This window comes from Phalacrocorax carbo, chromosome 1 (assembly GCF_963921805.1).
Source record: "Phalacrocorax carbo chromosome 1, bPhaCar2.1, whole genome shotgun sequence".
Classification (NCBI taxonomy): domain Eukaryota; kingdom Metazoa; phylum Chordata; class Aves; order Suliformes; family Phalacrocoracidae; genus Phalacrocorax; species Phalacrocorax carbo.
The window spans coordinates 217,474,023-217,486,963 of NC_087513.1; the positions used below are offsets into that span (position 1 = coordinate 217,474,023).

Consider the following 12,941-nt stretch of genomic DNA (forward strand, 5'->3'; position numbering starts at 1 on the left):
GTAGGGCACCTGAGCCAGTGGCGACGGCAGCGCTCCTCCCCGTTCCCTGGGCAGTCGCAGGAGGCAGGCTGTGTACGTCCCAGTCCTTTTCTCCCTTTTTCATTCTGTTTTAAAAAGCAAAATCTACTCGTGGTGTCGGAGCGTCTCCCCGGTGGTGTAGGTGCGGGATGGAGACCGGCACCAGTCTCTTCACCTTCAAGTTGTGCCACTTCGGCTTTCCCCGCCTTGTGTGTTGTCGCCTGTGGTGCTTTTGCCCCCCCCCCAGACAACCCCGCTCTCATCCGGCAGCTTGTTTTCCCTTCTGAAACTCAGATTTATAAGAGCTTCCCTCTGATTTGGGGAACTTATTTCCACGTCCTGTTGGTGCTGTCTGGGTTAGGGGCACCTTGGGACCCGCGCAGAAAGCGAGCTCGTCTCCTCGTCCCTTCCCTTCCCGAGCCTTGTTTGACCCGTCTGCACCGACCCTGCCCGACGCCCTGGAGGTTCGTGGGTTCTCACGAGGCACCGCGGTGCGTTACTGGCTCCGAGATGATCGTGAGGGGTCGAGAAGGAGACGGGAGCCATCTCGAGGAAGACAGCAGCAAGATCAAAGGCTTTTCAGGGGCTCGCCTTGTTCTCTTGACCAGGCAGATCCTTTCCCTGGCCTCTAACAGGGGGACTGTGCTTTCATATTCGGAGATAAAACCCAAAAGATTGGGTTTGGATGTTTTCCTTCCCTCCCTCTTCTGCAAAGCGGAGGGCGAGTCCCGAGAGGGTGAGGAGGTCTGAGGGTGTCCCCCACCCCGCTGCGGTTAAACAGTGACATATTGGGGAAGGGGTGGGGGAAATGTTTAAGTGGCCGAGAGAAACAGAAGCTATTGTTGTTGCAAAAGTTCAAGTTTCCAGCTTCCTCTTCCTCCACCTGTCGGGAGGGAGCGCTGGGCACGCTGCCGGCACTGAGCACAAACTCAAACATGCCCTCTGGGCTCGGCTGTGAGCGCGGTGTCACCGAGTTAGTCACCCAGAACCCCGGCGGCGGGGTGAATAGGAGGCACATCTGTCCGGGGGCAGCGGCGGGGGGAGAGGCCTCGTCGCCGCAGCCGACTTTGGGCTCTTTTTCTCTTCTGGGTGGATCAAAGCGCTGAAACTTTGGGAGCTGCTGTTTTGAGGTAAAACAGGGCATATGCACAAAGCGGTGGGTGCCGCTCCGCAGGGGCTCCTCTGGCAAATTCCAGAGCAGGTGGTGGGCTTCTGCTGGCCAGGCCCTGGGCCTCCCCAGGGCCTCTGCCCCTTCCCGGAGAGCCCTTCCCTTCTGCCCAGTGCCCCCATTGCTGCCCCGGAGCCGGGGCGCTGCCGGGAGCGGGGACGTCCCTCGAGGGCTGGGGCCTGGCGTCGCTGCTCGCTCGCAGGTTCTCTAACCATTAGAAACCCGCCAGGAAAATCTGCTCACGTCTGGAGAAGCAGCCAAGCTTTCTGCCCTAAAACCCTAAAAAACCCCACATTTTTGTGAAATCCTTAAAATACGAACACACCAGCGAACAGAAGAAGCACCTGCTCTTAATCAGGGTTATTCTAGTGCTGGTGGCACCGCTGCAGCCGAGGGCCAGTTTGTCCTTTGAGAAGCACTGGAAATGATGCTAACAGAGCCATACACGCGTGAGAAACCGCCCGCGAGGTGGGAGTGAGCGTCCTGGATCGTACTTGGTTCAACTGTGGATAAACATCCTAAACATTGATCAGAGGATTTTATTTAATTAACAAAAAAAATACTCCTGCTGGTAAATACATTTGGCTGTCTAGGATCTGAGCAGTGGTCGTCGCTTTATCGATTGTCTTATCATTAAATCAGGCGGGGGGGTGGGGAATTAATGATAGGCTCTTAAAGACCCTGAACATAAAGTTCAGCTGTCTAGAAAATCTGTTAAGTTGCTGAGCATCTTGCAATGATTTAAAAAAATAATAATAATCCGGCTTCTAAATGAAATGTCGATGCAGATTATGCCAGCTGATGTGATGCTAGTAATTCTCTCACCAGGCCGGGTCATGTGGCGTTCCAGATGCTTACCATTATCTAGATTCCTGAATGGAAAACTACATGATTAATTCTAATATCTTCGCTCCGAGCCCATAATCGAATCCCGCAGCGGAGACTCCAGCGTCCTTCCTGTTGGATGCACTGTGTTCTAACAGGTTTGGCTGCTGGACTAGGATCTCATTTCATTATTTTTTTACCTATGAATGAAGAGAATTCATTGTTCAGTCTGCCCTTCCAGTACATCCGAGGTGAAGAAAAGCCTACCAGTGAGTTAAAATGTAGTTTGTAGTGGCTCCAAGGTGCCGTAAGTGGAGATTGCCGTCCTCGCTGTCTCACGAGGAGATGCTGGAGTGTTTAGCTGCAGTTCCCATTCACCCGAAAACGAACGCTAAAGCGCACGACACCTGGAAGCGAGCCCGGGCTTTTGCAGCAGCGCGATCCGGGGCTGGTGGGAGGCGACCCGGACGCTCTGTTTGCCCCTTTAACGTTAAACCGTGTTAATACCGTGGTCAAGTGCAAATGGGGCTCCTACGTTGTGAATTACGTTAATTAACCCCCGTTAAAGATGTTAGTAAGTGGTTAGGTGTTGGGCTGTGAGGTTTTAGCTGTCAGGGCGAAGCTTCCCAGCCTGGAGGGGTGCAGCTGCCTTAATCCCGGTTTAGCTGATGCCTTCGCACCTGAGGGGGAGGTTTCATGCCTGGCTTCCCCTGCCTCCCCCGAATTCCCCTCCCAGGCTTCCCCTCCATCGTGGTAATATTTTCCTTTCTTTTATTTGCAGGATTTTAAGGGGCTGTTAGACTGTCAAACGGGCACGCTGTGCAAGGGGGTGAGGTGGAAGTTACTGCGTCCAAAGTGCTGTCAAACGGCCAAGTAAAAATGAAATTCAGAAATAACTTGTACGCGTCCTTCCACACCGCTCTAAGAGAAGGCGACTGAGCGTCGCGATGGCTATGAAAGGGTTTTTCAAAGCACCTGGGGTGGGTTGGAGGGGAGACTGTAAGATCCCTGCGTGGCTTTGCCCCATCTCTGGTCAGGCTCGGCCTCCCAGCCGCGTGGGTGCAGGTGGGTACGGCTCCTGGTGGTGTTTGGAGCCAGCTGGGGCCGAGGCCGGTCCCCGCAGCAGCAGCGAGCGAGCCGTTTTCCATCTGAAGGAGCAGCTTTCTGTGCCTGCGCGGGGGACGCGGGGGATGCGGGGGCACAGATGGAGCCGCGGTGTGGATTTCTCCCGCAGGCAGCGTGTCCCCCCCCCCGAGCGAGAGCGGGTGATTGCTGCGACCAGCAGCGGCCGTGGATCCGAGCCAGACGTGCCTCTCTCTGTGTTGTGAGTGCAAACACCCTCCGTATGCGTAGCTGCAACGGGATCTGCTCTCTAAAGGTAGCAGCCTGCCACCAGCCGCGTGCTTAGGCAGGCCCTGCGTTACGGGGGCAGCAAGGCTTTGGGGTGAGCTGCTGTCTGGGAGTGCTCTTCGGGCAACAGAGCTGGTGGCACGCTCTTATCGTTTGCTCTCAGAGATTAGGGGCTGGAAGAAGGAGGAAGCATAAGGACGTGGCCTGGGGAGAGCCAAGGCTGGTCCTGTGCAGCTCCTCGGGCTGTAGTTGGCAGGGGCGTGCGATAACGCAGGACCTGCCGCCTGCCCGGAGTCGGTGATGTGCAGATCCGTGCAGCGTGGATCTGGTAAGGATTCTGCACGGAAACGTGTTCCCCCGCTACTGCGTAGCAGCAAACATTGAACTTTTTTGGAGCAAGGACCTATTGTTTTACCTGCCAAATAGTTCAGTATCATTAAACTCTTAATTGTAACCCCGGTAAAGAGAATATAAATCTTCTGTTGGTGCCGTGGATCATTTACAGGGGTTGTGGTCTCCTGAACCACGCTTGGGAGCTACGACTAAAGGCTACCAGTTACTATCCTACTTTTTTAGCTACTGGGTCCCAGTCCAAGTGCCCGATGAGCAGTTCAGAGCATCCAGTACCAGGGCACCGGTGCTGGCTACCTCTTCTGTCAAAAAAGGATGGTCAGATTACCCGCTGTTACCTACATATCGTACCTCCACTTGAGTCAGAGGAGTTACCGATGTATTTGGATACGCTTGGCTGGGCCGTCTGCCTGCTGTCCCTCACGCCCGCCCCAGTCGCAGTCTAGTGGGGCAAAACCAGATCATTTTAGGCATCTCATTCGGATGACAATTACCTGGCTGGCGTCTCAGGGCAGCGCAGAGAGCTGCCTTCCGCTATGTTCAAGGCACGAGCCAAAGCGTAGGCGTTGGCATTGCTGGCTGGAAATAACTTTAGGATTATCTGAGTGTTTTTGTTCCTGGGGATAAGTTTCTAGTGAAACCGCTGTGAGGATTTTTGGGCAGGTAGAGGAGGGTTTGCAGAGACCTCGTGTACAGCTGTGGGGGTTCGCTGGGCTAGCGTTCCCGCTCTCCTTTACGTTTGTTCCAGCTGCAGGAAGGGGAATATGGTGCATTTACCTCGTCTCACTAATTCCATCCCAGTGCTCTTCATTAACCACCGCACAGAGTTACCGCCGCAGCAGGCTGAGGGCAGTTAGTTTGAAAAGGGCGGCCAGGTTCGGACGTGTACCTCTCTAAGTCCTTAGAGAGTCAGTGGTCTGACTTTTCCAGCGCACGCGAGCAGCCACGGCTTCCTTCTCCGTGGATTTTAAATACCTGAAGTGTGGTGCTTGCGTGTGTGAACCGTGGCTTGTGTTTTCACTTGTGTCTCTCGCGGCACGGAGCTTAATGGCAGCTCATCCCCGTTACACCGGTACGAAGGATGAGCTGTGCGGTAACGGCCTCGCGGAGAGAACGGTACGCCCAGGCTGTCACGTCGTACCGTCTGGGCTCGGTACTTGCTTTAGGATGAGCTGAATTAGCTTCTGCGAGGACCTCTCTCCTGCCATGAGCTGGGGGGAGCGTAGGCAGCTGGGGCGGGCTGGAGTGCTGGCATTCACCGGGGTTTGGCTGGAGGAGCTTATTGGGATCCCGTGGTTGGCCACGAAAGAGAGGAGGGTTAGGTGAGTTTGTCTATCTTCATAAAATATCACTGTTCTAAGGGAACTGCACAGAATCTGGAGTTAAGAGTAGTAGATCAGAGGGTGCAGAAAGCGTCGAGAAACCTTCTGGTGCTTCAGAGTCTGAAGAATATAAAAGAAAAAGCCAGCAGAAGCCTGGGAGGAGCAAAGTTACTAGAAGGTGCCAGGGAGGGATTAGGGAAACGGTGCAAAGGCCGAGAAAATTTTGCAGAAAAAGCACCAAGAGTAGTTTGATGCCTTGTATTTTGGGGGGGTTTGTCTCGTTTGTTCTCGTGTTGTGCAAGAAAACTGCAAAATACCTCTTGTTGACACAGGCTTTGGAGATCTGCTGAGCTTTTTCTGAAACACTAGTGGTTTCAGAAACCGTTTCTGAAACCCTAATGGCCTGAAGATCTGAACCTGTCAGCAGGCTGTAGGTTAATCGGCTTCGCTCTCCGTTGTGCCGCCGGTTGGTTCTTCGGGTGTTAGTCTGAATAGGAGAAAGAAACAAAAATCAGAGGAATCAAGCCGGTTGACATTGGGCCATTGGAAAGGACGGTGCTTGCCGTCACCTACCAATTTGTTTCAGCTCGGTAGCCGATGAGAAACTGGACGGAATGGACTTCCCATGTTGGGTCTAGGCTGCGCTGGCGCAGTAAAATACTCGGCTTTCCATCGTTAGCTCCGGTCAGCTGGGGATGCTTTCTCGGCGTCTGTTTCCTGAAGGTGTTTCTCTTCTGCCCAGGTTGTTGCTGGAAGGCGCAGACGTGAACGCGAGGCACAAGCTTGGCTGGACCGCTCTCATGGTGGCAGCGATCAGCAGAAACTCCAGGTACGTTTGCCTCGGCATTCACCATCGCGTCGCTTCGCAGCCGCCCCGCCTTTTCCTAAAGTCACACCGAGCTCCACGGAGGGTTTCCGTAAACTTTGGGCTGCTTTGGGCTGCGCTCTCGAGCTAAACCCAAGGGGGCTTTTCGCTTTGCCCGGTGTGTGACGGCTCGTGGTAGGCTGCTCTGCGATCCCAGAGAGGTGACTGCTGAATTGGCGGTGGGTTTTGGCCTCTGACGAGTCCGTAACCTCGGGGTGTCCTTGTGGTAGGTAGCCTCGACACCCCACCGTCAGAAATAGCTCCCGTAGGAGCTGCCGCGTCCCTCCTTGCTTGTGGGGCCGTTGCTGGGTCTTTCATGCCAGGCCTTTATGAAGCAAAAAGGCCGAACGCTGTGCTCTCCCTCCTTAGTTCCCATGATGATCGCTGTGGCTTCTTGTAACCTTTTAAAGACACTCTTAAATATATTCAGTCTACAACTAAATTCAATTAGTTTTTTATTTAAGGAAAAAAGAGAAAAAGAAATCCAATTTTGGAAAACGTGGGACAGACGGGAGAATGGGCTTTGATGTTACAACCTCTCAGGGATGCTTTACTTAGTCACAAGTTCATAAGCAAAAAAGCCTAATTACTTGGGAAAACACAGGATTAAAGCAGCGCACAAAGGCTGAATATCCGCTCTCGGGCGACACGATTCGAATCCATGCGCCGAGTTCGTGTGTGGTGCAAACTTTGATGTGTGCTATGACAAGCTGAAAGTCGTGACCTCCTTGGGGAGCTCCTTAAGACGGGCACAGAGGCGGGGGCTTGGGACTGTTTGTTTAACTTTGATGTCCGAGCAGCAACGGGCCCCGTTGTTTGCCCGTCCGCAGAGGGACGGGCTTTGGAGCCTCCCACCTTTGCCAGTGGACAATGGTCAGCAATGGGCTGTGACGGCTGTTGACCATTCCAAGTGACCGGTGGACCAGAACAGGGCTTCCCGAGTTGCAAAGGCTGAGAGGAGACAGGGAGAAAAGCTGTTCATGGTACAATAATTACCTAAAACCAGGCCTAAAACCACGTAGAAATGCTAATGAAAACATCTAGGCAGTAAAAGGCGTTCAGCACCCAGGTGGGTCCCTTGTTAGGGGCTGGCAGGGCGATAACGACGGTGCGTCTTATTTGGGTACCTGGCAAAAAAAGGAAAGCTTTTGGTCGTGATGGGCAAATGGTGTTTATTTTTCCCACACTTTGGATGAATACTGACTTTAATTGAAAATTAAGAGGATCCTGAGTATCTGAAGCTTGGTGGGACTTGTCTCCAGCAATACAGTGGAAGAGTAATTAGATGCTTCATGGAGGCAAAGGTAAACGCAGGCCAGGCTTGCTCGTGGTGTAACGCCTCTGTTGATACCGCTGGGCTTGTGCCAGGCCTGGGCCTGGCCCTCCGACCCGTTTGTAGCTCTGCGATGCCCGCAGCGGGGTCTCGCGGCCGGCCGGGAGGTGGATTGAGCTGGAAGACGGCACGCGGAGTCTTTGAAATTCCCTACAGACCGTTCGCTCGCGGACCCGGTCCACGGGGTGACCTTCCTAACCCGAACCTGGCGGAACCGGGTTTGGCGTGCGGTCGGATGGGGAAGTGGAGGAGGCAGAGCCTGGCGAGCTGATGGCTTTGACTCGGTGGCACGGGTTCGCCTGCAGAATTTTAGGTGTTTATTAGCTTTTCCCTTCCAAGTGCAGAGCGCCTGCTGGCTTTGTGGATCTCGCACAGTCCTTTTACGTCCATTAGGCAGGAACTAGCCTAAATATGACTTTGCTTTGCAGTAGGGTGCAGGATTATATTTTTTCCCCGCCCTCCTGTAAAGAGCGATGATCTGAAATGGGTTTATGCAGCCACAGCAGCTGATCTGGTGGATTATACGTTGTTATGACGTCTGGTTCTTAGCCCACCGGTCGGGCGGCGCTTCCCCTGGCCCGCGCACCGCCGGAGAGGTAGCGAGCGGCTCGGGGATGGCCGAGGGCCCACGCCGAGTCTCAGCCTGCGCCGAGTACGAGGTCATTCGATTTCGTTTAACCCACACGCTTTGTGAGCCCTTCTGGTCCGTAAGGTTGTTGATAGCTGAACGAGTTACCCAGCGTGGCTTTAGGGGGCTGTGACGCCGCTAGCCGCAATCAGCGTTTCCAGCTTGGAACCGCTAAGAATTAAGCCTTCAGCCCCAAATTACTGTCTTTCCAAAGTCGTTTTTCAGAGAAGAGCTATGTTTTCACTCTCTGCTGCGCTGCTGGAGATTTCTGTGACCTGTCCTTTAGCTTTGCAGCGCTTCCCAATTTTCACAGCCCTCACTCGGCCAATTAGACAGCTACAGCCCATATGTTTAATTCAATTTCAGAGGCACAGCATTAATGATGTTTGTCAGTTGCCGTCAGCTACAAGATAAAACCCCCTGTGCCGGCAGGGAGGTTTGGGGTCTGTCCTTCCTTTTTACAACACAACAACGATCATTCCCTTCCCCTTGCAAACATCCTGTAGCCAAAACGTGGCAAGGCATTAAGAAGCATCCCGGTCGGGTCCTGCTCATGGGTTCCAAAGGGGTGCGTAGCTGGGAAGGAGCGGGGTCAGCGCTTCACGTCGCGCTGAAGCAGAGCTGTTCTCATGGGCTCCCAAGGTCCCGATCCAGGCGGATTTGGCCTCAGAGTGACCTGGGAGAGGCCCCGGTGCTTCCAGCAGCTCCAGCTCCGGGCAGGGGGTTCTCTCCCATGGCCCGTGCTCCAGGGCATCGCTCTTCTGCCAGCCGGGGGTGTTTCTAGTCCTAGCTGGCATCTTCCTCTGCAGAGCACCCTGTTCTGAGGCGCGGCCGTGCGGCGTGATTGCAGCTCAGCCTTGGCACCTCTCGGTCCCGGAGGGGTTTGTGACCTCCCGGGACGCCTGGGATCCGCTCTGGCCTCTGCTCACTCCGCCTTTGCCTGCGGCTGGGGCTCCCTCTCGCCCTGCAAACGCCCAGGGCCCCACCACACGGTGCCGACCCGCTAAGCCCCCAAAACGTTGCTGTGGTGATAGTCATAAAAGTGAAGGAAAGTGGCCAAATACTTCAGTCTGGTGCCCAGTTTTGGTGTGTGTCTTTTAAAAACACTTCATTAAGGTAATTTAGATGCTATAACACGGTTGATAGTGTTCCTTTCATTTATCCTTTTAATTAGTTTATTACCCTGTTTCAGGCCTTTCCTGAAGTGTGGATAGATTCATTTATGGTTCTTTTCCTATGTGAGAGGGAGTCCGGGTCCAAATCCCTTGGCTCTGGGATAATACAGGCTGTAACGGGGTTGTGGGCTAAAGACAGATGAGCTGTGACCGTGTTTACATGAGCAAAGGCAGGTTTTACGCTGCGGTTCCCATTGCCGGGGGAATTAGGCACAGGTTTAGCGTCGCTGCTGGGGGAGGGACGCTGGGCTGAGCCTAAGCGTAGCCACGGCCGCCTTAGCCTGCAACGCTGAGTCCCGGGCGCGCGTTTCTGTTGAGGCCCGACCCGTTCGCAGGCGAGTGGGTGCGCGCGCACCTTCCACCTTACTTTTCGTTTACGTTTTTCACCTGGAGCGACTCCTACCCGGTTTTATTTTTAGTCCTTGTGAAAGCCTACAGCTCTTCTGGATATCAAGACCTATTGTAAAGCGGTTTCTTAATTCTCCTGGAAAGGCATCGTCTTTAAAAGGGAGGATTTATAGTCTATGTGAAAAACACTGCTAGGGGCTTCTTTCCCTTGGCTGCGCCCGCTAGCTTTGCACATTTAACGTATTTATAGCAATTAAGCTTTAATTAAGTGCTTACTGAGAGCTTTGTGGGTTTTGTGCCTTTGTTAAAATAAGCAACAAAGCTATCATAAATGAAAAACCAAAGCAGTTGGGACCTTAGCAGGCTAACTGTCTATGCATTTGTAGCGTAATGACCTTTCCTGCGTACAGCTACTCTGTTTTTCATTGTTTCAGTGGAAATAAAAGGACAGTGAAATATTGGGTCACCCTCTCAGCCCCTTACGAGGCGGAGAACTCGTTGTGCGGAAGGGGAAGCGAAGGCACAGAGCAGTGCGGGGGCTCTTAAGTCCCAGCGGGGTGGGTTTGGGTAGTTATAAACCACCGGCACCTGGTTCTGCTCCAGTTCCTTACCATCAATGCAAGCAGCGGTGCGGCGGGGAGGAAAAGGGGTCGGAGCATGATTTTAGGACTTCCGAAGCGATCCGCATAGCTCCGGCGGCGGGGAGGAGCGCCCGGCGGTCCTCAGGGCGGTTCAGGCCTCCGCAAGGCTGGCTCACGGCTTTCGCAGCAGCGGTGCCCACGTTTTACAGGTGGAGAGAGGAGATAAAGAGAAGATGTCTTGGCTGCCGCTGGGTCTCTGGGTCGCAGCGAGGTCTCCGTTTGCTGGCAGAGACACATGTGGCTCTGGGATGGGGGGTGGGCATGGGGGTGCAGCTCCACCTAAAGAGCGTTTCTTTATTTGAATAGGTGCTTTCTCTTGGAAACTTGTCCCCATCCCCCCTCACCCATGGCCTCCTTCTGTACGGACTGCTTCCCGTTCTCTTGGGGCAGGAGGGGACAACTTAGTGCTCTGTGCTGGTGACCGGTTCCTTCCGTGTGCCTTTAAACGAGTCCTTCATCCAGCTCTGGGTATAAGCACCTCCCAGGACTTCTTTCAGCAGGGCCTTTAGCATCTGATTCCTCTCAGCTGTTCCCGACACCATCTCCTCTCCTCCGTTTTCTTTTCGCGTGTTTGCCTTCGTGCACACCCTTCCTCCTTCTCCCTCCACCTTCAGGTCTGGATCTCTTCGCCTTCCCTCACCTTTGCTTCTCCACACCTTCCTGCTGGGAATGACCGACGAGAAGTGACTCCTCCCGGTGCCTCCGCTCTCCTTCTCTGTCTCTCGATGTAGATCAAAGGGGCTGTGGGTCGGAGGCTCCTGCACAGAACCAGAGCCGGCGGTGCTTGGCCCAGCAGGGTCCTGTCCCTTCCCTTGCCCTCCTCCTCCTCCCGCAGCCTGCTTTCCTCCAAGCCTCCTTAAGGCGAGGAGCCGGGAAGCGGCTCGCTCCCTGCCTCGGCGTAGGTCGCGGGGGCTCGTGCCTCTTCCACGCGTACCTAGACTTCGTGCATTGAAGGTGCTGTATAGATGTTTTATATTGGTAATAACAGCACGTCATGCATAGTAATATTCTAGTGGGTATGTCCTAAGACTTATAGTCAAGGGCGACCTATCTGGAGCTATTTCCTGTCTATAGGCGATGACATGACGAACTGGCGCAGTCTTATTACCTATATTAGGTACATACATCTGTTTCGTGTGGGGTTTTTTCACTCCTTTCACTCCAGGCAACTCATTCAGAGCTGTCTGCAGCAGAGCTGGAGAAATATCCGGATGCCTGTGGAAGCACGTATGGCCCTTAGTGTTGCCTGACAAAGAGCTGAAGAGTCGAACATGGTTCTCAGCTGTGATGCGAGCACATTTCGACGGCTCGATCCTACAAACCGAGGCATTGCCTTTCAACTAACCCTCTTCTGGGTGTCTTTGAGGGACAGCGGCGTCCACTCGGCCATTCCTGCCTTGAACCTGCCCACCTGGGGACGGACCAAGGGCAAGCGCCCCCCGCGCCGCGGCAGCGTCCCCATCGGAGTCCCTTTTTGCAGGGACGAACGGCATCCCGTGTCCTGCAGGTCAGGCACGATGAGATATCGTCAGCGTGGCCCCTTACTGCACCTCTCCAAGCCACGGAAGCTGCCTCTGCGCGCATTTTCTTACCACCGCACGCAGGTAACAGGACTCTCCGTTGCCGATGGCAGCGGCGGTGCTGCGCCTCGACCGTGTCTCTGAAGCACGATTCACCCGAGTCACGCACTCGAGAGAAAACCCTTGTGAACAATATAACAATTATCGCCCTTCAGGATTTTTTTTTTCTTTTTTTGATTCCATAATCCCTTTTTATCCCTTTTTTGGGGAACCACTTTCACCTGGGCCAATAATAAACCACCACGGAGCGAGGGAATGGCACGGCTGCCCTGCTTTCTGTGCCACAGATAGGTGTAAACATGTTCCTGGGAAGGCGCACATCCACATTTACAACCTCCTCTCAGGGAAAAAAGGAGAGAACGGGGCTGGAGTGTAAAGAGCAGCTCCCCCCGGCCCTCCTGCCCCTGCTGAGTTTTACGGAGAGTTAAGATATAGCGAGACAGGGGATCTTCTTTGTGTCCAGGCGGGACCTGTGGCTTCTGCCAGAGCTCAGGGGCAGCCGCATATCAAAACGCGTCAAGGCCGTTGCATTGTGCCGATAACTCACGGTCATGGGGATCACTGGACTTCTTGGTTCACCAACCCCAGCTGCCGGCGCGTTGGTCCAGGCACAGCGCCTCCCCTGAGCTGCGTCCAGCCATCTCGTCATCGATTTCCCCACCCCCTGTATTGTATGCATGTATTTATTTATTTAACAATATGTTGGTCCAGCCATTAGAAGCAGAAAGCACTTTCTCCAATCGATTGAACTGCCCGGCGAACTTCAGTTAAGCGTTGCCCTGTGAGTCATCACCAGGGTCAATTTAGATTTATATTCATGCTGATGAATAGGCTCTGCCTCTAATCTAATGAAAACTTGATCAGCAAATTAAAACTCGGCTTGTTGAGGCTGTTGAGCACAGGTGAGTTATGGAGTGAAGCCTGCCTCCCCACGCCAGCTCAAGCCGGCCGTCGGCATCCCTCTCCCTCTAGGTATCTGGCACGGAGTCTTGTTCTGCCCCAATACCTGTGAGAGCAGGAGAACAGGAGGTAAATGGGCCAGAGGATCCTGGATTTAAGCCCCCCTCCTTTATTAAGAGCTGTTAGCTGAGCTGCTGCAGAAGAGAAAGATGCCTTCTGCCTTCTCTAGCACCTTCACCAGAGCTTCCTTAATTGACCCCCACGACTGCTTAGGAACCGGGAGGTCCTGGGAAACCCGAGGTTTCTACCCAGGGACCGGATTGTTAGACCATGTTTTGTGACTGTCACCTGGTTTTGCAAGCCCCTCGCTTATTCCGATGACGTTCACACCCTTCGCGCTGATGAGCGCAGTTACTCTGTGTTTTGATGGCGCCGTT

The 12,941-nt window shown here is 53.9% G+C and overlaps 1 protein-coding gene across 1 annotated transcript in view; it reads left to right on the plus strand.

Annotated features, from left to right (window-relative positions):
* CLPB (ClpB family mitochondrial disaggregase) overlaps window positions 1-12,941 on the plus strand; it is an 86,688-nt gene that overhangs the window by 12,016 nt on the left and 61,731 nt on the right. Inside the window, exon 3 of the mRNA XM_064441621.1 lies at window positions 5,777-5,863. Coding sequence (XP_064297691.1) covers window positions 5,777-5,863 — 87 coding nt within the window. The remainder of the gene's footprint in view (window positions 1-5,776; window positions 5,864-12,941) is intronic.